We start from the raw sequence: 25,848 nt of genomic DNA on the forward strand, positions 1-25,848 counted from the left end.
TAAATTCTAGCCGTTTAAAGCTAAATTCTAGCCGTTTAAAGCTAAATTCTAGCCGTTTAAGTAATTACAGAAAGAGAGCAACTGAATAATTAATTTTAAACTTTTAATCATATTCAGCAAAATTATTCAATGTAGTAAGTAAAATAAATAACTACTTATTTAATTTAATTTTATTGTATTAGCTAATTTTTAAAATTTTAATAAAATCACTTGTGGTGCCGATTGCCCTACTTTCATAAATAAATCCCTTTGTTACAACAGAATGACAGATTGTCATAAAATTACTATATTCAACTACCAAATTGCAGCAACGCAATCATATACACAAACCACGTACAACAGTGAATTTTTATTTAAGACGACATGAAGTTTGCATACAAGTAAATCATGGCATATTATGGCGGCATCAAACACATTTAATTCTCAATGTAAATGAAATGGAGGAATACTTTGCTCGTTCCTGAAGAAATTATTCGGATCAACCACGGTTTTAACCCTAACAAGACGATCGAAATTGCTCTTGAAATATCTCTTCCCCCAAACGCTGGCTTGCGCGTAGCTCGTCTTCCCTTGAACGTTGTTGACTCCAAGGTCGAGATCTCTAGCATTGATATACGCCTCCCTCGGATTCCTCGAAACATAAGGAGTCAAGTAGCTCTCGAGCCTTCTGATCCAGCTTATGTACTTTCCGGCATCTCGGTTCTCGTCTTCTCTCCAGTTCGCCATCTGCAATATTTCATACAAGTTGCCAGCTCTATGAGGACACGGAATCGCGGAGTCGGAAATCTCCGCCATTCTTCCTCCATATGGAACCATCTCGAGGCGAGCTTGAGCCCCTTCTGGCTCGAGCAACAGCCTCCATACACCTTCGAATCCGGATTCAGGAATTGGTGCTTGCACAAAATTAGACTTGGCTTTGAAGTATCCTTTGTAGATATTAGTTCTGTTAGGAAGAACTTGTGTCGGAGTTTCAATAGGATAACCGGCTCCGATGGACAATACCGCCTTTATCCAGCTCGTCTCGGTGCAGTCTTCTCTCACTAACCCTAACTCAGGGAAACTCTCTTTCATGATCAACAATAATCTCTCGATTCCGCCAAGAAACAATGAATAGAATGAAACCCTAACTGTGGAACCCTGCCTTGTTTCGACGAGGCCGATGAGCAAATCTCTGCTCACTTCTGGAGCAATGTACTGCCAGCGGTGAACCAGTTGAGTCGCATTCTGTTCTAGCGTTCTGTCAATATTGAAAATTGTGACTGTTTTCGGAACATCCACCAGTTGCACCTTCCATGCAGTGATTACGCCAAAACTGGCGCCCCCGCCGCCTCTAATGGCCCAGAACAGGTCTTCACCCATTGATTTTTTGTGGAGGATTCTTCCGTTCACGTCGACTATTCTTGCATCGACGACGTTATCTGCAGCGAGCCCGTATTTTCTCGGCATTAGGCCGATGCCACCTCCGCTGATTTGCCCGCCAAGGCCAACGGTTGCGCAGTTCCCACTGGGAAACCCTAGAACCGGGCTTTTCTCGGCGATCCTGTAATATAAAGAACCGATGGTTGCACCGGTGCCAACCCACGCAGTTTTTGCCGCGACGTCGACTGCGATGTCACGGAGTTTGAACAAATCAATGATCACGAAGGGGACTGGTGATACGTAAGATAGTCCCTCGAAGTCATGGCCGCCGCTTCGAGTTCTGATGTGTATGTCAGTCTTTTTGGCACAGTAAATGACTGGCGGGATTTGGGATTCGTGCTCTGGTGTGATGATCACTTGTGGTTTTGGAGTAGAATCTGATGCAAATCTCAGATTCTGGATGGAGAATTTCAAGATAGATGAGTAAGAAGAGTTGATTGGGGTGTAGACATCGTTGGAAATGGAAGAGTAGTTGATGAATTGTTTGGACAAACATTCAAGAAAGTTTTCAGTAGATGATGAAGCTTGTGATAACGAGGCGATCGTAAGAAGAACGAATGTAGTAGTAAAAATAGTCTGAGATTTCATGATATCAAGAATTGTGTAGTAAAATAAATTAGCGTAACACACTTGTTATAATGGATTCTGAAAAATTGTTAAGTAAAATTCCGAATATCCACATGTCGATTTTCTTTATTTAGTAAAAAAATTGTCTCTTCTATCATAATTAAAATGTCAAAATTGTCTCTTCAATCATTACTAAAATGTCCAACTATCTTTATTTAGTAGTAAAAAAAGTATTCTCTTCTGTCATTAATTAAAATGTTTAACTAATAAACCCGTCTTTTCATTATAGGTCACTTATATTCTATTTTGAATATTTCATTTAAGCTAAGTAATTTCTATTTTTGATAAAATATAATATAATTATTCTTTTTCTCAATTCTCTACTTTATTTTCTCCACTTTATTCCACCTAAAATCAGCTATGGTGAGTCGGAGGAAGTACTTTTTTTTCAATTCCACCTAAACTCTAATGTTATTCAGAAAAAATGGTCATTTGAATTTGAAATAGTGAGTCCTAATTGTATCCTGACATTTTGTAATTGTATCAAATTTATTCTAATTTTTCAACTTATCAATTTTATCCTCTTGTCCAAATCATTTTATATGCAACTACAAAACCACTAATTAAATAATTTTCTAAATCACGATAGAATTTTGCAGAGACTTATGCCAACTTTGAAAATTGAAACTTGGTAGTGGAGTTTTTGCCTCTGCGTTACCATTACATCCGCCTTCTATTAGACAGATGCCACTTAGTTGTTGTGTGCATTTTTGGTCATGGTTTAGTGCAAAATTATTGGTATCAACCACCAATAATTTCGACAATGGTAGTAGGCATATATCAAAATTTTACTTCTATATACCTTTTAGAGATTAATCCCAAGAATTAAAGTTATTAGGAATCAACTATTCTAGGTCCTTAATTACTGAAATCTGTTGGCAATTGAAACTAAAAATATAACATATAACTGTCTCACATCGGTGTCAAGAGAAAACTGAAACTAGTATATAAGTCTTATGGGCCCTCATCCTATAACCAATTGGTTTTAGGATGGAACCCATGGATTTCTATCATGGTATCAGAGCCATGTTGCCGACTGTGGGTCAAATTTAACTGACTCAGCAGTATATCTGGGTCGAAAAAAAATTGGGCCGATTGTCCAATTGATTATGAACCCATGGGACAATTGATTATGAACCCATGGATTTCAATCAAAATCATTTGCCACTGTTGAAATCAACATATCCTAATTTACAAACCACAATATAAAAGTACACATCTTTGTAAAAATTATTGATGATGAATTTGCTATTGTGTCAATGACTCAATACGGTGGTTTGGGTCTTAAATTAATTCTTCCTGGAATTTATTTGCGTATGATGCAATGTTGATTTATTAGAAATCATTAATTGAATAATTAAAGGAGCTTATATTTATGCTACACCCTTACGATGCAAGAAGCTCTTTGATCTCGTTGGCTCGCAATCCATGTTCGCGTCTTCTTCCAACAACACTGGTTGTTGTGATATGATTTGAGCTAGCCTTAGTTTCATGCGTAATAATGTAAAATCGCATGATATTTTCGCGATTATTACACAAAATCGAAAAATATTTTTCATATGTTTTTTGACGCGGGCCGGAGACAGGCCGAGATGGAAATCACAACATTAGTGAATCACCAAAGTAATGATGGGCCAGTTGCATTATTATACTCCATGATGAAAGTAATAATGGGGCCTTTAACAGATTAATAAAGGACAAATTTGGCATTGTAAAAAAATTTATTTTTGTTCTTTGTTTGACATTTTACACGATCTTTTTTTTATAATTTTGATTCACCAACAAAAAATTTTACTCCCTCTATCAACTATTGAAAAAAAATCTAGGACTATGTGCGTTTTGATGTGTAATTGATACAATAGAAGAGAAAAGAGAAAAAAGTAGTGAGAAAGTTTCTATAAATAAAAACGTGACTAGTATTAGTGGACCAAAAATTAAAAATCAGATTACTTTTTTTGGACAAAGGAATACAGAAAATTAAAATATACCCAAATCAAATCTGACATGGTGTTGGACACCAAATAATACGACATCATATTTGCGAGAGAGCATGTGTTGTTTTATTTGTGAATCTTATCATCCCTACATTTAGTTCAAAGGCGGAATGCTCTGTTCGTTCCTAAAGAAATTCTTAGGATCAACCCGAGTCTTAATCCGAACAAGACGATCAAAATTGTTCTTGAAATATCTCTTCCCCCAAACACTAGCCTTTTCATAACTAGTCACCCCTTCAACTTCGTTGACTCCGAGATCCAGATCTCTGTAGTTGAGATACGCTTCCCTCGGATTCCGCGAAACATAAGGAGTCAAATACTTGTCAACTCTCCGACTCCACTTCACGTACTTGTCAGAATCTCGATTCTCGTCCTCTCCCCAGAAAACCACCTGCAGCATCTTGTACAAGTTGCCAGCTCTATGGGGAAACGGAATGGCGGATTCAGAGATCTCCGCCATTCTTCCACCGTAAGGATTCATCGAGAAAAGCACAGATTCAGCTTCTTGTTCGAAGAAATGCCTCCATAGCCCTTCCAAGCCAGATTCAGGAATCGGTTGTTTCACATAATTTGATTTTCCTTTGAAGGGCCTTCTCGTGTTGGGATCAGTTCTGTTGAGCAGAACTTCCTTCGGAGTTTCAATGGGAACACCAGATATAAACACCATCGCTTGTATCCAGCTCGTTTCTCTGCAGTCTTCTCTCACTAACCCTAACTCTGGGAAGCTCTGTTCCATGATTACGAGCAACCTTTCGATCGGGCCAAGAAACAACGAGTAAAACGAAGCAACAACCGTCATCCCGTTTTTGGATTGATTGGAGTTCGTTCGGGATAACATGATCCCGATTAACAGATCTTTTTCCAGCTTCGGAGCCACGTGTTGCCAGCGATGAATGAGTCCAGTCGCGTTCTGTTCAAGCGTTCTGCTCACTCTGAAAACAGTGACTGTTTCTGGAAAGTCAACTAATTCCACCTTCCAGTCAACGATTATGCCGAAGCTGGCCCCACCGCCGCCTCTGATTGCCCAGAACAGATCCTCGCCCATTGATTTTCTATCCAGGATTCTGCCGTTGACGTCGACTATTCTCGCATCTATCACGTGGTCAGCGGCGATGCCGTGTTTTCTCATCATTGGCCCGTAGCCTCCGCCGCTGAAGTGCCCGCCGATCCCCACGGTCGGGCAAAGTCCGGCCGGGAAGCCCAGAACCGGACTTTTCTCTGAGATCGCGTAGTATAAAGAACCGATGGTCGCGCCTACTCCGACCCAAACGGTTTTGTGGTCGACATCGACCGTTACTTGGCTAAATTTGATCAAATCAACGATCACGAACGGGGCTCGGGACACGTAAGATAGTCCCTCGAAGTCGTGGCCCCCGCTTCGAGTTCTGATCTGAAGGCCGCTATGTTTGGCGCAGTGGATGAGTGGTGGGATTTGTGATTCGTGTTGAGGAGTGATGATTGCGATCGGTTTTGAGGTGGAATTTGTGGCGAATCTTGGATTTTGGATTGTTATTTGCAGGATAGAGGAATATGTAGAGTTGATTGGGGTGTAGATGTTGTTGGAAATGGAAGGGTAGTTGTTGAATTTTTTGGATAGACATTTGAGAAAATTATTAGTAGAAGATGAAGCTTGTGAGCATGAAATGAGGGCAAGAAGCATGAAATTGAGAGTTAGAATGCTCGAAACTTTCATGATTAGTGCTTGTGGAAATAATAGTGAGTAACAATGTAACGTAGGAGTAGTATATATTTACTTATTTAGTCCACTATGGTGGCGTTCGGTTGCCATGACTAATATCATGAGACTATTCATCTAGGATTAAGTTGTGAGATTATTTTAGATGGAGGGAGAGGCTATGACTAATTATCATGAGACTATTTATCTAGGATTAAGCTGTAGGATTCAATCTTATTAACCAAACATGATACATATTTAATCATGAGATTTAATCTTGGCAACCGAACATCCCTTATATATCCACGTAGTGGCGACGACTTATTGAAAAGTGGGCCTATAAATATTTAGCAATGAAACCATGAGATATCAAAACATTTTAATAGGTTTAGTTGAGATTGTGTTGTCGGATTAAAATATTGTTAGTTGAAATAAATAAATAAATTAGAAAAAAAGAAAATGTATTAAAGGGAGAATAAAAATAGTGGGACAAATTCGTTTAAACTGTAAGTAAGTAGATATATGGAGAGAAATTTATTAAAATTAGAATGATACTTAATAAACTAAAATAAAGAAAATAAATTTAATAATAAACCCCTACCATGTGTAGCAATGTTTTAAAAACCGGACCGGCAAGCGAACCGGCGTCGTTAGAGCATCCACAACCGTGCTCTTACCAGCGGCACGGTTGTGGGCCCGACCCCACTTTTTCTGTCTGCTCTCTGGCAAGAGCACAACACCTACAGCTGTGCTCTTCCGCAAGGACGAGCACAATTAATTTTAAATTCAATTACACAAAAACATTTCCATAATACTAAAATTCATTAAAAAACCACAATAAATATTACAAATTATAAATAAAATAAAAAAGACATAATTAAAATCCTAAAAATTAAAAATTACATAATTAAAATCCTAAAAATTAAAAATTACATAATTAAACTCCTAAAAATAAAAAATTACATGATTATTGGCTAATATTACCCGAGGAAGACTATGCATCCGACGGCACCAACCCCAATTGTTTTTTGAGACCCAATATCATGTCCTCGTGCGTTTGAAATTGCGTGGGGGTCATAGTTGACCTATCGGCCATATTGAATTGGGCCAAAAGGGCCCACAACGAGTTGTTCGGGGGTGGAGGTGGAACATAGGGTGCGGGTTCGGGGGCGGGGGCCGATGGAGTCGCGGAGCGCCGGCGGTCGGCCGCCGCCTTCTTCCTTCCTTGCGGTCGGCGTTGGGAACCGCTTGGTCCGACGTCGGGGCTACCCAAGTTAGCTCCGGCGAGTTGGCTAGCCACTTCTTCGGAGCCGGAGTCGGATAGGGATAGCGACCTTGACCGTTTGGAGAAGCCGCTAGAGGAGGATGTTACGCCTCCCATATACCTCGGGTGGAACCGCGTTTCCTGCCAAACGTTGAGGTACTTGAACGACTTACCGTTCAAGGATTGGTAGGTGCTCAGCGCGGCAGTGATGATGTCGACCTCGCTCCGGCCGCTCCCGGCATTCCGCGACACCTGGAGGAAATAGCCATTGAACTTGCCAATTTCTTCGTTGGCTCGGCCGATGCAGTTGCGCACCATACTCTCGTTGCGCTCGATCGTTCCCGGCGGCCGGTTTGCATTGTACCGGCGAGAGACGCGCCACCAAAAGTGATCGCCGGATTGGTTCGTGCCAACCGCCGCATCTTCGGAGATTTCGAAGTACGCCTTGAACAATTTATCCATCTCCGCCGGAGTGTACGGTGTGCGGACACCGGCGCGAGTAGGAGGAGTCGGGGTTTGGGAAGGGGCGGTCGACCTAGGCTCCGGTGTCCACCCGTATCGCCCTTCGGAGACACCTTGGTCGTCGATTGGGTATGGCCGGTAGCCACCCGGAACGGCCGAATCTTGGGTGAGAGGAGGGGCCGAATATTCCATTTCCGGACTAGGAAACGGTTGTCCCCCGAACCATTGGGGGTTCCAACCGTGAGAGGGCGGGTTGTCATCGCCTTGGCCGGACATTGTTAGGGTATGAGAGAATGAAGATGAAAATGGATATGGGAGAATGAAGATGAGAATTGATATTGGAGAATGAAGATGAGAATTGTGTAGTTTGATGTGAATTTTTGGGTGTGAAAGTGGGGGTATTTATAGATGAAAGTATGTATTTTTGAGGGGAAAAAAATAAAAAAATAATAAAAAAAGTGTAAAAAACGGTAATAAACGGTTATAATTTTTTTGGGAAGTGAATTTTTTTATCAGTTTTTTAATTAAAAATCGATTTTAAATAAAAAAAATTTTTTTTTGAAGGCAACGGCTATGCCGTTGCCCAATCCCGTGCCGCCACGTCAGCTGCTTGCTGGCGTGGCGCGAGCGCAACGACGGCGGTGCTTCGCCTTGCCAGCGGCGCGGACGGCGGTGGCGACCGTCGCCACCGTTGCGGATGCTCTTACTGGTTCACTGGCAATGGCGGATCCAGGAATAAAATACCGTGGGGTCGAAAGAAATAATAAAATATACTAATATATATACTTATAAAGATACATTATAAATTAAATATCTCTATTTTATATGTACTTCTACGATATTATGATACTGTCAAAATTAGTTGCGAAAATATCTTCTAATTGCTGTTGTTTTTGTTCGCCATTAGCATTAGAAGAGTTGATGGAAACTCGAGATTTTTTTAAAAATGAATCCTCTATCCGTCCCATAATATGAGTCACATTTGATGTAGACATGAGTTTTAAGAAATGTAAAGAATAGTGGGTAGGAAAAGTAAGTGGAACATGATGCCCATTTTTTTATATTGATTTTTTTATAATAAAATATGAGTGAAGTGAGTTAGTGGAATGTGAGACCTATTTACCATTTATGATAAAAGTGAAATGTGACTCTTATTGTAGGACGGACCGAAATGACAAAATATGACTTTTATTGTGGGACGAATGGAGTATCTATTAATCTAAAATAGAAGGTAACTAAAATCAATAACTAAAAGTAAAAGATAGATATTACTCCATCCGTCCCATAAAAATATATACATTTTCATTTTGGAATGTCACATAAAATTATCTCCTTTTATAGTATTTCGTAACTTCCTTTTCTAGTAGATGAGTCACATTCTCCACTAACAATACTATAATTAATTTTTCTTTCCATTTCTCTCTTATTTTAACAATTGTACATTAATTTCCGTTTCATTCCAAATATTCATATTTTTATCGGACGGAAGGAATATCTATTAAAATTAGGTTAAAATTTATCGGTTACTACGATAATAAAATAAATTAATTAATAAAACATAAATACAAGATGTTCAATAAACTATACTCCTATAATATAATGCACCAAATCTTTTTTTGCACAGCCTATGCTCTATGCCTCAAACCCTTAATTTGAATTAAAATTAATTTAGATACCGAGCAATCTTAGTTGTAATTTGTAAAGAAAGTATTAACCATTATAATAGAGATAAATTATTTATGAAGAAAGTATTCCCTGCATGTTTTAATTAAAATAAATGAAAAGGCTCAAACCTAAACCCACGCATAAAAGATGTAGCAGTAGATGAAACAACAATGGAGGTGCAAAAGATGCGCGCAGCTTGAAGATGAATCATGGGGCAGAGTTCCGAACGCCGTGGGGTCGGGGGCGGTTGGGAGGAGTATACCAGCAGTTCACCAGGGATGGCGGTGGGGTCGGCCGACCCCACTCGACCCCACCTCCATCCGCCGCTGTTCACTGGTTCAACCGGTTCACTGGTCGAACCATTGGTTGAACCGGAATACTGTTTATATATATATATATATATATATATATTTATTTATTTAGTAGTAAATAATAAAATTTAATTAAATGTTTTATCAATAAATATTATAGTATTATACATTTAATATTATTATTATAGAAAACAAGTCTGGTACTAGTATATTAGAATATTTAATGATGTTAAGTTTAAATACAATAATAAATTATAATACACAATATTAAAAACTAGTATTAAACTCTATGTATAATTATAAACTCCTATATTGTAAAATATTAGTGATTGTAAAAGTATAATTATTATAAGAAATATATTATAATTAACAATTTCTTAAAAGAATATAAAATTAAAATGAATTATTAGTTTCGGTGGAAAAAGAATTTCAGATATAATGTATAAGGATAATTAATGTTCATAATATTTCAAAACGACCATGTGGTAGAGTGGTAAAGGAGTAGGTATTTAGAGATGAGGTCATGTGTTCAAGTCTTAGTAACAACAAATCTTAAAAAAATATTTTGAAAAAGTGAAAAACCGGTTTCCGGTTCACGGTCGGACCGGCCGGTTCCACCGGTTCGCGGCGATTCAATGTGCTAGTGATTTTTAGGGGTGAACCGGACCGGACTACCTGCCGGTTCGCGGTTGAACCGGTCGAACCGGCCAGTCCGGTCCGGTTTTTAAAACACTGATATTGTGTAGTCCGGCCAACTATCCTACATGATAGTGTTTTCTAAAGAATTGACATTTTGCAAGAAATCACATCATTTCGGTCAGCTTTAAAATATGTGCTATTGAAAAAGAATTTACCATAGCCCAATTCCAAGTTAAATTCCAACAATTGATAAGTCAAATTCCTTCTTTTTAATATTACAATCCGCATCTAAAAATTTATCACTTAATTTAATTTTCGTTCGTCCCTAAAAATTTATCACCATTCAATTTTGCCATTTTTAGTAGTGAATCTCATATCCCATTTATCCATTCTTACTCATATTTTAATATAAAACTAATATATATAAGTATGACCCACATACCACTAACTTTTTCAACCCACTTTCTATTACATTTTTTAAAATCCACATTGGATTAAATGGTGCCAATTTATTGCAGACGGAGAGAGTATTAATCAAAGATTTATCGCAGACTATTGGAAACTTTAGATAAACGAGAGTAGATATTTCCGTGTTGCAATTCAAAATCTTGACCATTGACATAGCTAGATATTCAATCTGTCCGTGAAATGTTGTCCAGTTTTGCCATTTCAGCCCGTCCGCAAAATATTGTTGTCTACTTTGCTTATTTTCCATTTTTTGGTAAATGATCTCCAATTTCCACCAACTCATTATGATGTAAATCAAATAATGCTAATTCTACTCAAAGATTTCATCTGATTTTTATATGAAAATCATCTATCAATAAATTATTGAAGTTTACTTATTATATATTAATTGGTATATTTTCATGTAGAGTGATTTACGTGTGGGTGTATAGCAAATTTTGGATGACTAATTTGATTTTAATTTGTTTTGGCAGCAAAGTATACAAGTGGGACTATCAACTTTATTAAAAAAATAATAAAAGAGGCCCAATTTACATGAAGTAGGCGTGACCTATTTGGAAGAGTAGTAAATCAAAATATAAAAAGGGGGAGACGCCACTTTTGACCGGGAGGAGACAGAGAGAAGAAATTGAGATACTCCATTGAGCAATCGAGAAAAAGGGGACGATTCTAGACGAATTCATCGTGAGAAAACGAAGAGAGAAGAGAAGGGAGAAAATTCCAGCAATCATCTACTCCAAATTTACTCCATGGTTTCTAGGGTTTTATCTCCATTTATCATTGTTCTTGGTTTAATTATGTTAGGCTAAGAATCTTGTGTTACTCCAAACACGTAGTATGACATTTTGATTTCGTGATTTATTCTATGCTCGTTTTTATCTCATGTTAGTTATTACTACTTATTTAATTGAATGAATTTATTACTTTAGGTGCATCTTTAGTGATAATTCTATAGACTTGATTTAATGCCTCTTTAGCTTGAATTGGGATGGATTGTGGTGGTAATGAATTATCAATTGGAATTGTTTAGATGACAACTTGATAATGGATTTTGATCTTAATTGCAATTGTACTTTGAATCTCGCGCTTCCGTAGGGTTCTTAGGATTATTGAATTTGGTTTAAAGAGTAAGTGTTTAGTTATTCTTTGACTAATTGATGCTTAGCATGTTTAGTGCTTGCAGGGTGAATAATTTTAAATTGTCCCGAACGTATGAGATAGAATTGAATGCATAGGTTAAATCCGTGTTTTGTTTACAAGTGTTTGGAGTAACAATTGTCTCACTTGTGTTAATTTGAATTCAACTTTATTTTTCATTATTTTCAGAAAACAAACTTCAAACAAACACATTCATCTTTACTGTTATTTTTATTTATTTGGAGTTCAACGAACTTACCTTCCCTGTGGATCGACACCTTAAATTACTACACACGAAGCTGTACTCTTGCAGTGAAGTGGTAATATTAGGGATAATTTTGTGAACTTGAGTGCATATCTATTCTGATTTAAAAAGACCTAAAATTACACATCACATTACACACACATTTTATTTTAAAACTAATATATAAATGTGGGACATATATTCCATTACTTTTTTCCACTTACTTTTCTTCGCATTTCTTAAAATCCATGTTGAGTCAAATATGGACAACATTTTGCAGACTTAGGGAGTATTTGCTAACTAGGCTGTCGACTTTGATCTTTTATAATTTTGGCAACGAGGAATAGCTATTTTTGTGTTAAGTCAAGACGTGTACTACGACCGATTAAGTTAAGGATAACACAAATTGACTTATCAACCGATGGATATTTTATTGGAGCACGGCGTACACGCTGATGCATATCTGAACTAAATGCTGAAAAGTTACTATATATAATGAACCCTAATTTATATGAAGTTAATTTAAAAAAAAAAATAATGAACCCTAATTTATAATTGAAAATTTACTATCGAAACACAAGAAACAAAAAAAATAAAAAGAAGTGATCTGATTATATGGGCCTAAGAACAAGGCCGTATCCGATGGGCTTCAAATAATAAGAGCATCCAGAACTAGGCCCAGCCCTTGTATTTTCTTTAGATTATTATTGGTTCTTTTTTAAATACCCTCCACAATCGATTGTCGTCCATCGCCAAATCCAGTGATTTTAAAATTCAAGCCCACAAATGTGTGCATATTTTTATGGAATTGGGGGTAGTTATTTCCATGAACAAATCCTGCATTGTTACAACAGATTGCCATAAAATAATTACTAAAATCATTTTTCCACTACCAAATCCAAATTGCAGCAACACATCAAATAGTACAAACGAAAACATATTTTTACTTTATTTATTATGTCATGGCATATTATGGCGGAATCAAACACATTTAATTCTCAATGTAAGAGAAACGGTGGGATACTTTGCTCGTTCCTGGAGAAATTCTTCAGATCAACCACTGCTTTAACCCTAACAAGACGATCGAAATTGCTCTTGAAATATTTCTTCCCCCAAACGCTGGCTTGCGCGTAGCTCGTCTTCCCTTGAACGTTGTTGGCTCCGAGGTCGAGATCTCTAGCATTTATATACGCCTCCCTCGGATTCCTCGAAACATAAGGCATCAAGTAACTCTCGAGCCTTCTAATCCAGCTTATGTACTTGCCAGAATCTCGATTCTCGTCTTCTCTCCAGTTCGCCAGCAGCAAGATTTCATACAAGTTGCCAGCTCTATAAGGAAACGGAATCGCGGAGTCAGAAATCTTCGCCATTCTTCCTCCATACGGAACCATCTCTAGGCGAGCTTGAGCGCCTTCTGGCTCGAGCAACAGCCTCCGCACACCTTCGAATCCGGATTCAGGAATTGGTTCTTGCACAAAATCAGACTTGGCTTTTGTAGAAATCACTAATGGGTAATTTCATTCTATTATATTCACTAAAGAGTATTACAGAGACATGCCTTTATAGGCTAATTTCATCCTATACAAGGTAAACCTAATTTACAATAAATGTCTCTCTATTCTTGGCAAGATATTCTCTAGATCAATTACACATTCATGCTTGATTCTAAGGGATATTATTCTAACACTCCCCCTCAAGCTAAGTAACGGAGTTTCCGATACTTAGCTTGTACAGTACTTCTCGAAAAAACTTCGAGTCCACCGCTTTCGTCAAGATGTCGGTCAGTTGATCTTTGGATTTCACATATGGCATCTCCACAATTTTTGCTTCAAGATTCTCCTTTATGAAGTGTCGATCTACCTCCACATGTTTCGTTCTATCATGTTGAACTGGGTTTTCAGAGATACTTATCGATGCCTTGTTATCACAGAACAATTTGCAAGGATGGACCGACCGAAGGTCCAATTCTGTCATGAGTCGTCGTAACCATAGAACCTCTGTTAATCCACTCTTGATTCCTCTGAATTCCGCCTCTGCACTTGAGAGTGCTACAACCTTTTGCTTCTTGCTTCTCCATGTGACAAGGTTACCTCCTACAAAGGTAAAATACCCTGCAGTCGACTTCCGATCATTCGGATTTCCTGCCCAATCTGCATCAGTGAAACCATGTATCTCCAAATGTCCGCGTTTTCCAAATAGAAGTCCATGCTCAGTTGTTCCCTTCAGATACCGAACAATTCTCAAAACTGCTTCCCAATGTTCCTCTTGCGGTGCGTGCATAAATTGGCTGACTACTCCAACTGCATACGCAATGTCTGGTCTAGTATGGGATAAATAAATGAGTTTCCCAACTAACCTCTGATATCTCCCCCTATCGGCCAAGTTTGCTCCTTCCCTTATCTGTAATCCATGGTTCTGTACCATTGGAGTATCTGCGGGCTTGCAGTCAATCATTCCTACTTCTGCTAGTAGATCTAGTATATACTTCCTCTGATTTATAAAGATTCCCCTTTTTGACCTTAGTACCTCTATTCCCAAGAAGTACTTGAGAGGGCCTAGGTCTTTCATCTCGAACTCCTAAAACAAATTCTTCCTTAGTTCGGCTATCTCCTCCTCGTCATCTCCAGTAATGATCATGTCGTCTACATATATGATTAAGCACGTGATCTTCCATTTCCTTTTCTTGAGAAACAGAGTATGATCTGAGTTACTCTGCCTATACTCATACTTCTTCATTACTTCTGTAATCTCCCAAACCATGCTCGTGGAGACTGTTTCAGTCCGTACAACGTCTTCTTAAGCTGACAGACTTCCCCATCAGAAAACTCTCCCGTGAACCCCGGCGGTGGTTCCATGTATACTGGTTTCGTCAACTCACCGTGTAGGAACGCATTTGTCACGTCGAACTGGTGAAGAGGCCAGTCCTTGTTGGCTGCGATGGAGAACAATACTCTCACGGTATTAATCTTGGCAACTGGTGAGAATGTTTCAGCATAGTCCACGCCGTATGTCTGGGTGTATCCCTTCGCCACGAGTCGTGCCTTATACCTCTCGATAGTCCCATCTGGTCTTTGTTTGATCGTGAACACCCATCTGCATCCGACGGGTCTAGCTCCTTCGGGCAATTTTTCCTTAACCCATGTACTATTCTTCATCAACGCTTTCATTTCAACAAGCATTGCTTCCCTCCACTTCTTATGCTTCATTGCTTCTTCTGCTGTCTGTGGGATTTCCTCTTCTTCGTATAGTGCAGCTTCAAATGCCCGTGCCATTTTTGTTAAGTTTCCCTGAGCAAAGTTCGCCACCCCATAACGACTCTTCTTCCCTATCTTTTCAGGGGAATACTTCTTCGGCGGAACTCCCCTTGTACTTCTATGAGGAGCACATATCTCCCGGTATCTCCATCCACAGTGTTATCTTCCTCTCAATAGCACAAGGCTCAGAAATTACCTCGGATATCGTCGGTGAAGGATTGCTAGGGGGCGGATGAGATGGCTCTTGTGGTGAGACTTGCTCGGTAGCAGCGACTGTCACTGGGTCTTGTGGACCCCCAATCGAGGAGCTTGACAATGGCACAACCCAACTTAGATAGTCCTCGGAATTAGAGTTATCTAGACCATTCTCCCCCTGACTACTAAGGTGGGTGTCATAGAAAAATTCGGTTTCAAGGAAGTTACAGTTCATAGTGGTAGTGATTTTTCGAGTGTGAGGATCGAAGCATCTGTACCCTTTTTGGTTCACCCCATACCCTACTAAGACACATTTGGTTGCACAGGGAGACAATTTGGTTCTCTCATGTTTAGGGATATGGGTATAGACGGAACAGCCAAAGACTCTGGGTTGGAGGTTCAAGTGTTCGGGTATCTTAGCTTGTTTGGATAGTGCATCAAGAGGGGTTTTCATGTTCAGGATCTTGGTAGGGAGACGGTTAATGAGGTAGACGGATGTAGCAATTGCTTCAGGCCAGAAATATGTGGGGACTTTAGAGTCAATCATTATAGCTCGGGTCATTTCTAGGATTGTCCTATTTTTCCGCTCCGCCACCCCATTTTGTTCTGATGTATAGGCACAAGAGGTCTGGTGAATTATGTCTTTTTCTTTGCAAAACTGGGTCATATCATTGTTAACGAATTCCCTCCCATTATCTGACCTAAGGGTTTTAATAGTGGTTTGGAATTGTGTATGGACTAAGTTGAAAAAGGAGTTAAATCTATCAAACACATCAGATTTGTTTTTCAAGAAATATATCCATGTCATTCTAGTGCAGTCGTCAATAAAAATCACAAAGTATCGAAAACCATTCCCACCAATAATTGGTGCGGGACCCCAAACATCAGAATGTACTAAAGAAAACATGGATTTCATACGAGTGTTTGTAGGTTTAAAGGACTGTCGGTGGCTCTTGGCCAAAACACAAGTTTCGCAAGGAAAATCAGAAGGAATTGAAAAGTTCGGATAAAGTAATTTAAAGTAACCAGGAGATGGATGTCCTAGTCTTCGGTGCCAGAGCCAAGTTTCCTGTTTCGTGGATCCGTGAGCCAACATTGCACTGCCAGTTTGAGCTATCTCGTCCACATAGTAGAGTCCATGTTTCTCAGTGCCACGCCCAAGAATCCTCCTCGTCAGAATATCCTGCAAGATGCAAAAGTCCGGTTGCATTAGAAGTGTGCAATTCAGTTCTTTAGTCACATGACTAATAGACATCAATCTCTGGGATAATGTGGGAACATATAAACAATTTGTGAGCCGGAGAGTAGGTGATATTTCAATAGTACCCGCCCCCATAACGGTGATAAACTCCCCACTCGCAGTCTTAATATAAGATTTAGTAACATCATGTAGTTCAACAAAATCACTCCGATAGGGTGTCATAGTGTCAGTTGCCCTGCAATCAAATATCCAACCAGTAGCATTTGTATTACTAGAAACATGAAACGCAGCGGAAATATTTCGTAGGGGTGCAAACTGATTAACATGCACAAAATTAGGGCAGTTATGCAATTTCTGGGTATCTGGGGGTCTATTTTCGAATTTCAGGAAGTTGGGTGGCTTGACTTGAAAAAGATGGGGTTCCTTTTTTAATTTCAAGTAACTTAAGGCTTTATTCTTAAATTGACAAGAGTGTGTATGGTTTGGCATAACACCAAAACCGTTACCTCCTCTCCCGCCGCCAGTCGGCTCTGTCCATTCCGCGAAATTGCCGGTGCCCCGTACGTTGCCGCCGGCCGGCGGACTCGCCTGATGCTTCCCGGACCCCGGTCCAGTCTTTTCCCCATGGTTGTCGGTTTCAATTCGTCGCGGTGCTCCGTCACCGTTCACCCCGACGGCCATCTTCGCCTGAGTTTGGGTAGCCCTAGCCTTCTGCCTATCCTCCCACCATTCCGGGTAGCCTAATCGCTTAAAGCATGTCTCCCATGTATGTTTTTGCCTCCCACAGTGGGAGCACCATAGCTTCGAGGTATCTGGGCGATTTCCCGTCGGTCGGCCGGTGGCTGCGAAGCGTGGTGGTGGCTGGCTGTTGCGGTGTGATGGGCGGTTGCTCTGTGCGGCGAAACCGTGGCCAATTTCTCTCCCAAGTGATGAATCGGTGTTTCCACCGTTGGCGTCGGTGGGTGAGGACGACGTCGGTGGCATGATGCGACGTCGAGCCGCCTCCGTCTTCACCCATCTATATGCCGCTTCTACTGATGGGGCTGGGTCTTCTTTGAGGATGTCCCTCCGGATCGAGTCATACTCTTGATTCAATCCGGTTAAGAACTTGATCAGTCGTTTTGAGTTCGAATGGGTTCGAAATTGATCGATCCCCTTGTCACAGCAGTTGATAGGTTGTTTCTGACAGCGATCTATATTGATCCATAGCCCATGAATCCTTCGATAGTATGTTTCTAGATCGAGATCGCCTTGTTTGATATTGATTGCTTTTTCTTCTAGATCATAGATGAGATAGCGGTCTGCCTTGTTTTCGAACGTGACCGCGAGGCTGTCCCACAAAGCCTTTGATGTCAGATGGTGCGCGAAATCAGCGACAATTTCGTTCTCAATATTGTCGACGATCCACGAGAACACCACAAGGTCGTTCTCCTCCCACTCGTCGAACCCCTTGCTGCCCGCTTCCGGAGGTTCGTTCCTAATGTAGGAGTAAGCTCCTCTTCCCCCAATCTTGACTTTCATTAGTCGAGACCATAGAGGGTAATTCTTTCCATTCAATTTGAATGCCACGGTAATACTTTTGCAGTTTCGTAGACTCTTTGTCTGATCTGGATTGGGTTTCTCCTCCTCCGTGTCTGACATGTTTCGATGCAGGTTATGGTTTCTGGACTTGATTTTTGGTTGGAAAGGTCGAGAATTTGGTAATGGCTATGATGAAATTTTTCTGAGCCTAGGATCGTTCTTCCTGCTCTGAGGCCATGTAGAAATCAGTAATGGGTAATTTCATTCTATTATATTCACTGAAGAGTATTACAGAGACATGCCTTTATAGGCTAATTTCATCCTATACAAGGTAAACCTAATTTACAATAAATGTCCCTCTATTCTTGGCAAGATATTCTCTAGATCAATTACACATTCATGCCTGATTCTAAGGGATATTATTCTAACAGCTTTGAAGTATCCTTTGTAGATATTAGTTCTGTTGAGAAGAACTTGTGTCGGAGTTTCAATAGGATAACCGGCTCCGATGGACAATACCGCCTTTATCCAGCTCGTCTCGGTGCAGTCTTCTTTCACTAACCCTAACTCAGGGAAACTCTCTTTCATGATCAACAATAATCTCTCGATTCCGCCAAGAAACAATGAATAGAATGAAACCCTAACTGTGGAACCCTGCCTTGTTTCGACGAGGCCGATGAGCAAATCTCTGCTCACTTCTGGAGCAATGTACTGCCAGCGGTGAACCAGTTGAGTCGCGTTCTATTCTATTGTTATGTCAATATTGAAAACAGTGACTGTTTTCGGAACATCCACCAGTTGCACCTTCCATGCAGTGATTACGCCAAAACCCGCCGCTTCTAATGGCCCAGAACAGGTCTTCGCCCATTGATTTTCTGTCGAGGATTCTACTGTTCACATCGACTATTCTTGCATCGACGACGGTATCTACAGCGAGCCCGTATTTTCTCGGCATTAGGCCGATGCCACCTCCGCTGATTTGCCCGCCAAGGCCAACGGTTGCGCAGTTCCCACTGGGAAACCCTAGAACCGGGCTTTTTTCAGCGATCCTGTAATATAAAGAACCGATGGTTGCACCGGCTCCAACCCACGCAGTTTTTATCGCGACATCAACTCGGGTATCACTGAGTTTGAACAAATCAATGATCACGAACGGGACTTGTGAGACATAAGATAGTCCCTCGAAGTCATGGCCGCCGCTTCGAGTTCTGATTTGTAAATCATTCTTTTTAGCACAGTATATGACGGGCGGGATTTGGGATTCGTGCTCTGGTGTGATGATCACTTGCGGTTTCGGAGTAGAATTTGTTGCGAATCTCAGATTCTGGATAGAGAATTTCAAGATAGATGAGTAAGAAGAGTTGATTGGGGTGTGGACATCGTTGGAAATGGAAGAGTATTTGATGAATTGTTTGGACAAACATTCAAGAAAATTTTCTGTAGATGATGACGATGCTCGTGAGAACGAAGTGATGGTAAGAAGAATCAATGTAGTAAATGTAGTGGAAGATTTCATGATTTCAACAATTGAAAAGAAAACTAAATAGTTTAGGTTTTAAAATGATTTGAGTAATTCTTCTCGCAATTAACCTCTTTTTATAAATATCCACAATTGGAATATGCCTAATATATTAATAAATCCTACAAAATTAATAATAAACCCCTACCATGTGTAGTCCGGCCAACTATCCTATGTGATACTCCCTCCGTCCCGGACTATTTGCACTTATTTCCTTTCTGGGCGTCCCAAGTTATTTGCACTCTTTCCATTTTTAGTAAAAATTATCACCTACAGCCGCAATTGTTGACTTTGCTATACACTCATTCCTTAATCTCCGTGCCGAAAAGGAAATGTGTGAGTAGTCCGGAACGGAGGGAGTACTATTTTCTAAAGAGTTGACATTTTGAAAGGAATCACATCATGTCGGTCAGCTTCAATAAATGTGCTATTGAGAAAAAGATTTTAGCATAGCCCAATTCCAAGTTAAATTCCAACTATTGATATGTCAAATTCCTCGTGTTTAATATTAATCAAAGATTCATTGCAGACTATTGGAAACTTTAGATAAACGAGAGTTAGATATTTCCGTGTTGCAATTCTAGAATCTTGACCATTGACCTAGCTAGATATTTGCTAACTAGGCTATCGACTTTGATCTTTTATAATTTTGGTCACGAGGCATAGCTATTTTTCTGTAAGTCAAGAAGTGTACTAAGCTAATTAATAAGCTATAAGTGGTTTGTATTCTTTTCAAGATTAATTTTATTTTTTTTATTTTGGTATATCCACAATATTAGTTCATTTTTTATTTTTGATAAGTTTTTTTAATCAAATAGACCTCATTTTAAATTGATTATATAGTCATTTCAAACTAATATTCCCTCCGTCCCGACCCATAAACATCCCTCTCTATATATATACATTTTTCTCACTCTTACTTTATCTTCTCCACACTTAACTTATAAAACAACACTATATAAAATCTCGTGTTGAAAAATAAATGTTCCACTTAGGGTGGGACTGAAGGAGTATATATTTGTCTTTGAATAATACTCCATCTGTAAACCGTTCAATAGTAGTGGGGTCATTTCTTTTTTTAGTAAAAGTCAACACATTTTTCTCGCTTTCTTTACTCTCTCTTACTTTATTCTCTATTCATCTCTCTACCTTTTTCATTTCCTACTTTATTCTTTTTTTACGTAACTCACTTAACACAATTTTTCTTAAATTTCGTGCCGAAAAGAAACACATCCACTGCTGCGGAACAGAGGGAGTAGCATAACTAGACATGATGATGAAGGTTAAGGGTTTAGGGTTTTGTATAATTTCGTACAACTCACTTTTGTGAGGATTGCTTATTGGGCTGTTTTTAAGGTTGAATTGTATTTTAGATTAAAGTTCACAAATTATCTTAGTGGGCTGTTTTGCCATATTCATTCTTACATGGAGTACTATATTCTCCTAGTTGTCAAAATCGTCTCATCATCATTCACAACATTTCATCTTTTCACAACACTTTCAACACAATAAATCTTATTCATTGATATTACAAAAACCTAAAACAAATCTTCTTTACTACAATATGCATGGCATCAAACAGTTATAAATACATCTTATTTATAATCAGACAATAACACATATAAAGAGACGAGCATGCAATCAAACTTGTAAACAGATCCTGATTCATTTATCCTAGATAGAACAACGACGGAATGCTCTGTTCATTCTTGAAGAAATTCTGCGGATCAACCACTGTCTTCACCCGAACAAGACGATCGAAATTATCCTTGAAATACTTCTTACCCCAAACGCTCGCTTGCGCATAGCTCGTCCTCCCATTAGGGTTATTAACTCCGATGTCGAGATCTCTGTAGTTGAGGTACGCAGCTCTCGGAGAACTCGAAACATATGGAGCAAAGTAACTATATAATCTCCTCATCCAATCTAAGTAGCTTCCGGAATCTTGATTCTCGCTTTCGTCCCAATACACCAAATGCTGGATTTTGTACAAGTTTCCAACCCTGTGAGGAAACGGCGTGGCGGAGGCCGGAATCTCGTCCATCCTTCCGCCGTAAGGGCTGAAGATGAGAACCGACTGGTCGGCCTCCGCCTCGTACATCCGCCTCCACACACCTTCGAGCCCGGATTCGGGTATAGGCTTCTCCACGTAGTCGGATTTCGCCTTGTAGTATCTCACTGCTGGTTGAGTTCTGTTGAGTAGAATCTCCGGTGCATCGATTGGGAAACCGGCGAAGGTTAAGATGGATTGGATCCAGCTCATCTCGGTGCAGTCTTCTCTCACTAACCCTAATTCAGGGAAGCTCTCTTGCATCAACGGAAGCAATTTTTCGATTTCTCCGAGGAAGAGTGAGTTGAATGTAGCTCGAATCGTCTTGTTCCTTCCTTGTGCACCGGAGCTCACATTCTCCGGGACAAGGATGATTCTCATGAACAAATCTTTGTCGAATTCGGGTGCAATGGATTGCCATCTGTGGACTAGTTGAGTTGCGTTTTGCTCGAGGGTTCGGCCGATGTTGAAAAAGGTGACCTTTTCTGGAACGTCCACCAGTTGTACCTTCCAGGAAGTGATCACGCCGAAACTGGCGCCTCCGCCACCTCTGATGGCCCAGAACAGATCCTCGCCCATTGATTCCCTGTCGAGGATTCTGCCGTTAACGTCGATTATTCTCGCATCGATGACCTGGTCCGAGGACAGGCCATATTTTCGCATCAATGTCCCATAGCCTCCTCCACTGAAGTGCCCACCGATGCCTATCGTCGTGCAAACGCCTGCAGGAAACCCTAAAACCGGGCTTTTCTGCGCGACTGCGTAGTAAAGAGAACCGGTGGTTGAACCGGACCCAACCCACGCAGTTTTCTCAACTTCGTCGACTGTGATTTCACTGAGATTGATCAAATCAAGGATGACGAACGGGACTTGGGCGACGTACGATAGTCCCTCGTAGTCATGGCCACCGCTTCGGGTTCTGATCTGCAAGCCGGTAGCCTTAGCGCAGTAGATGACCGGAGGGATTTGTGATTCGTATTCCGGTTGGATTATTACAAGGGGCTTTGGAGTGGAATCTAAGGCGAATCTTAGACTTTGGATGGAGAATCTAAGGATTGAAGAGTAGGATGAGTTGGTAGGGGTGTAAACGTTGCTTGAAATCGAAGAATAGTTGTTGAATTGTTGGGTTAGACATTCAACAAAATCTTGATCAGCTGAAGCTGCGAGTGAGGATAATGAGATAATTAGGAGAAGAAGAGTGAATATGTTTGGAATATTCATCATTGAGAGATTATGGTGAATTTGTGATTTTGGGAGTATCCATCTTAATGTATTTATAGGAAAAAAATAGTATGCGAAAGTGTGAATTCAATACGTTAGATTTTGAAGTATTGTTCACTTTGTAGATTAATCAAGGCCACATTAATTTAGTGTGAATGTCCTCCTTTTGCATTAGTTCTTCAAAGTTGAAAGTTTCTAGTAAGGGAGAAAGAAAGATACATCGTTTGACATTATCTTTTGATTTGTTCACTGATTCAGCTTGAATGCGAGAGAAAAAAAACGTTAATCAAAAGTCTAATTAACACAATTGGCAAGGATAAGTGTATGTTTAGTAGAGTATTTTATATATATATATATATATATATATATATATATATATATATATATATAATTTTAAAGACCGAACTAGAGACCAAATCTAGGCCATTAGATCTAGTTTTTTTGATGAGATGTGCTGCTGTGTAAATTTTTCGGTCTTCATTATAAGCTCATTTTACTTCATTGTATAGGTTTATTACTTCATTCCGTACGTAATTACCTTGAAACTACAACATGTTTTTACTTTCTTCCAGTAGGTTTTGAAATGATTCAACATATGTTTCATTTGAATTCATTGACCGGAGTTCTTACTATATTTACATTAAAAAATGCAATTTATTCAAGTACGTTTATTACTTCATTCAGAAACATTATTACTTCATTGGATAAGGTTTTTACTTCATTCCAGTAGGACTTCAAATGCTTCTACACATATTTCATTCCAATAATTTATTACATCATTCTATGTGTTTATTACACCATATCAGCGTTGTGGCGGTGGTGATAGATATTGTAGAGAGAAAGAACGGCACGCGACGGCGAAACCGCATTTACGTACTGGAATGAAGTAATAATCCTACTGGAATGAAGTAAAAACCTACTGGAATGAAGTTAAATCTTCGTAACATGTTAGTATGACTTATTTACCTTCGGATGGATTAAAATAGGCTCGTGATGAAGGCGTAAATAATTGATAAATTTGTGTCTCTCATCCATAAAAAACTAGATCTAAAAACCCTAATTTGGTATGGTTCGGTCTTTAAGAGTGGATTTGTGAATAATGAGACACTCTATATATATATATATGTTAAATTAATCATCGCATTCCAAGAAATTTCAACGGAATAATTAGTTAAAATCATATGTGCTAATCTTTGACTAATCACAAATGCATGCCATCAGCACCATGTGTTTTTTTTCATGGTTTTATCTCATACTACTATATAATTAGACTCCATATAGGATTTTGATATAAATTAGAATTTAATAAATATAATTAACACTTATTAATAAGAAACTTAGACTAGAAAAACTATCATAATTGACGATTATTTAATTTTAATGTAATACTACATCCAATCAAATTTATTTTGAACCGCCTACCAAAAGTCAAACAGTAGGAATTAACGTGGCAAAATAAATAATTTAATGCGGCAACTTCTTCTCGAGATATTAAATTATCCGTATAGTCCATCAATCATTAAAGTAGTATTAATTATTACTAGGTCAGGAGTTATGATCGTAATCACAAGGCACAAATTAGAGTTGAAATTCCAGAAGATGGATATGTTAGCTTAGCATCAAAGAATTATCCGTTTTCAATGCCGGCGTTTAGTATCTTCTTCGCATTTATTATAAGGGAAAAAGACAACAAATGTAAAGTCTTTTAGGCTAATAAAAGACTTTCTAAATTGGGATAAATTATTAAAATAAATAAACAGTAAAAACGCCATGCAGTCATATTATGGGGACTGGAAAAGTTATTATTACTATAGAGAAGTTTTACATATGAAAATATTTTTCTTTACAAATAATAATTCAATATATTATGTACTCATCAAAAGAGCCTTATATAACAAAATTTGGTTTGCGTATTAAATTACCTATTTTTTTATTGATGGATAATAATACCTATTTTTATTTAAAGTTAACTACATAAATAGTATCTGATCTTTCACTTTCGCACAAAAATGATACACGATCTTTGTTTTACAATGATATAGTAGTAAATTAATTTTAAATGGCGTAGTCCATTGTTGTGTTCTATCATTTCATTTTCTTTTCTAAGAAAATAACTGTTCATTTATAAAAAATGTTTAGAAAATAAAAAAGAAATCCAAAATCCCCTTTTGTTGAATATATACGCAGTATCACAACAATATTCTCCATTAATTCAAATTTATCGCTGGAAAACCCCAATTGTACAGATAGATTCGAAGCCCAACACCTTAAAGCCCAGTTCATTTCTCTTCAATTAATAGGCCTAATATTCGAAGCTCAAATATGGAATACGACTCCCTTCGTTCAATAGTAGTAGAGTCATTTTGCTATTTTGGTACGTTACATAGTAGTTGAGTCATTTACCTTTTAGTAATAATCAACACATTTCTTTTCACTTACTTTACTCTCTGTTACTTTATTATTATCTTTTCATTTTCCTACATTTTTCATTTCCTACTTTATTCTCCATTTATTTAACTCAATTAACACAATTTTTCTTAAATCACGTCCCGAAAAGAAATGTCTCCACTACCACAGAACGGATGGAGTATTTACTAAAAAAACTGCAATTTAAACTATTGTTCATCAGTTATCACATCTTGTGTTTATTTATGCCTAATTTCAGCAGCTGATTCACCTGATCATTAATTTTGACAATGTGTCATGTGTGTGTGTCAACTGTCAATACACCAAGAGCTGAACCATGTTACAAAACAAATACGTACTATAAAAGTTAAACACGTACTATTAGTAATAAAAAAAATCCATTACATGCTTTTAATTAACCTAAGTGATATTTCTCACCCCGTATAAATTATACTCCATCCGTCTCATATCAGGTGATTGACTGCTTTTCGCTTTTCGGTACGTGTTTGGGGAAAATGATAATAAATAGTTAAAGTGGAGAGAAAGTAAAGTAAGTAAGAGAAAATTGTAGATACG

The 25,848-nt window shown here is 38.8% G+C and overlaps 4 protein-coding genes across 4 annotated transcripts; all 4 read right to left on the minus strand.

The window, feature by feature from the left end:
• Nucleotides 1-423: 423 nt before the first annotated feature.
• On the minus strand, nucleotides 424-2,007 carry LOC121768638 (berberine bridge enzyme-like 18). The gene has a single exon (XM_042165169.1). The coding sequence runs from the start codon at nucleotides 2,005-2,007 to the stop codon at nucleotides 424-426; it is 1,584 nt and encodes a 527-aa protein (XP_042021103.1).
• A 1,958-nt stretch (nucleotides 2,008-3,965) lies between these two features.
• On the minus strand, nucleotides 3,966-5,768 carry LOC121767152 (berberine bridge enzyme-like 8). The gene has a single exon (XM_042163356.1). The coding sequence runs from the start codon at nucleotides 5,731-5,733 to the stop codon at nucleotides 4,135-4,137; it is 1,599 nt and encodes a 532-aa protein (XP_042019290.1). The 5' UTR covers nucleotides 5,734-5,768; the 3' UTR covers nucleotides 3,966-4,134.
• A 13,065-nt stretch (nucleotides 5,769-18,833) lies between these two features.
• LOC121768639 (tetrahydrocannabinolic acid synthase-like) lies at nucleotides 18,834-19,592 on the minus strand. The gene has a single exon (XM_042165171.1). It carries the CDS (start codon nucleotides 19,590-19,592, stop codon nucleotides 18,834-18,836), a length of 759 nt encoding a protein of 252 aa, XP_042021105.1.
• Nucleotides 19,593-21,102: 1,510 nt separating this feature from the next.
• Nucleotides 21,103-22,908, minus strand: LOC121767378 (berberine bridge enzyme-like 18). The gene has a single exon (XM_042163632.1). The coding sequence runs from the start codon at nucleotides 22,867-22,869 to the stop codon at nucleotides 21,265-21,267; it is 1,605 nt and encodes a 534-aa protein (XP_042019566.1). The 5' UTR covers nucleotides 22,870-22,908; the 3' UTR covers nucleotides 21,103-21,264.
• Nucleotides 22,909-25,848: the final 2,940 nt, after the last annotated feature.

This window comes from Salvia splendens, chromosome 15 (genome assembly GCF_004379255.2).
Source record: "Salvia splendens isolate huo1 chromosome 15, SspV2, whole genome shotgun sequence".
NCBI classification, from domain to species: Eukaryota; Viridiplantae; Streptophyta; class Magnoliopsida; order Lamiales; family Lamiaceae; genus Salvia; species Salvia splendens.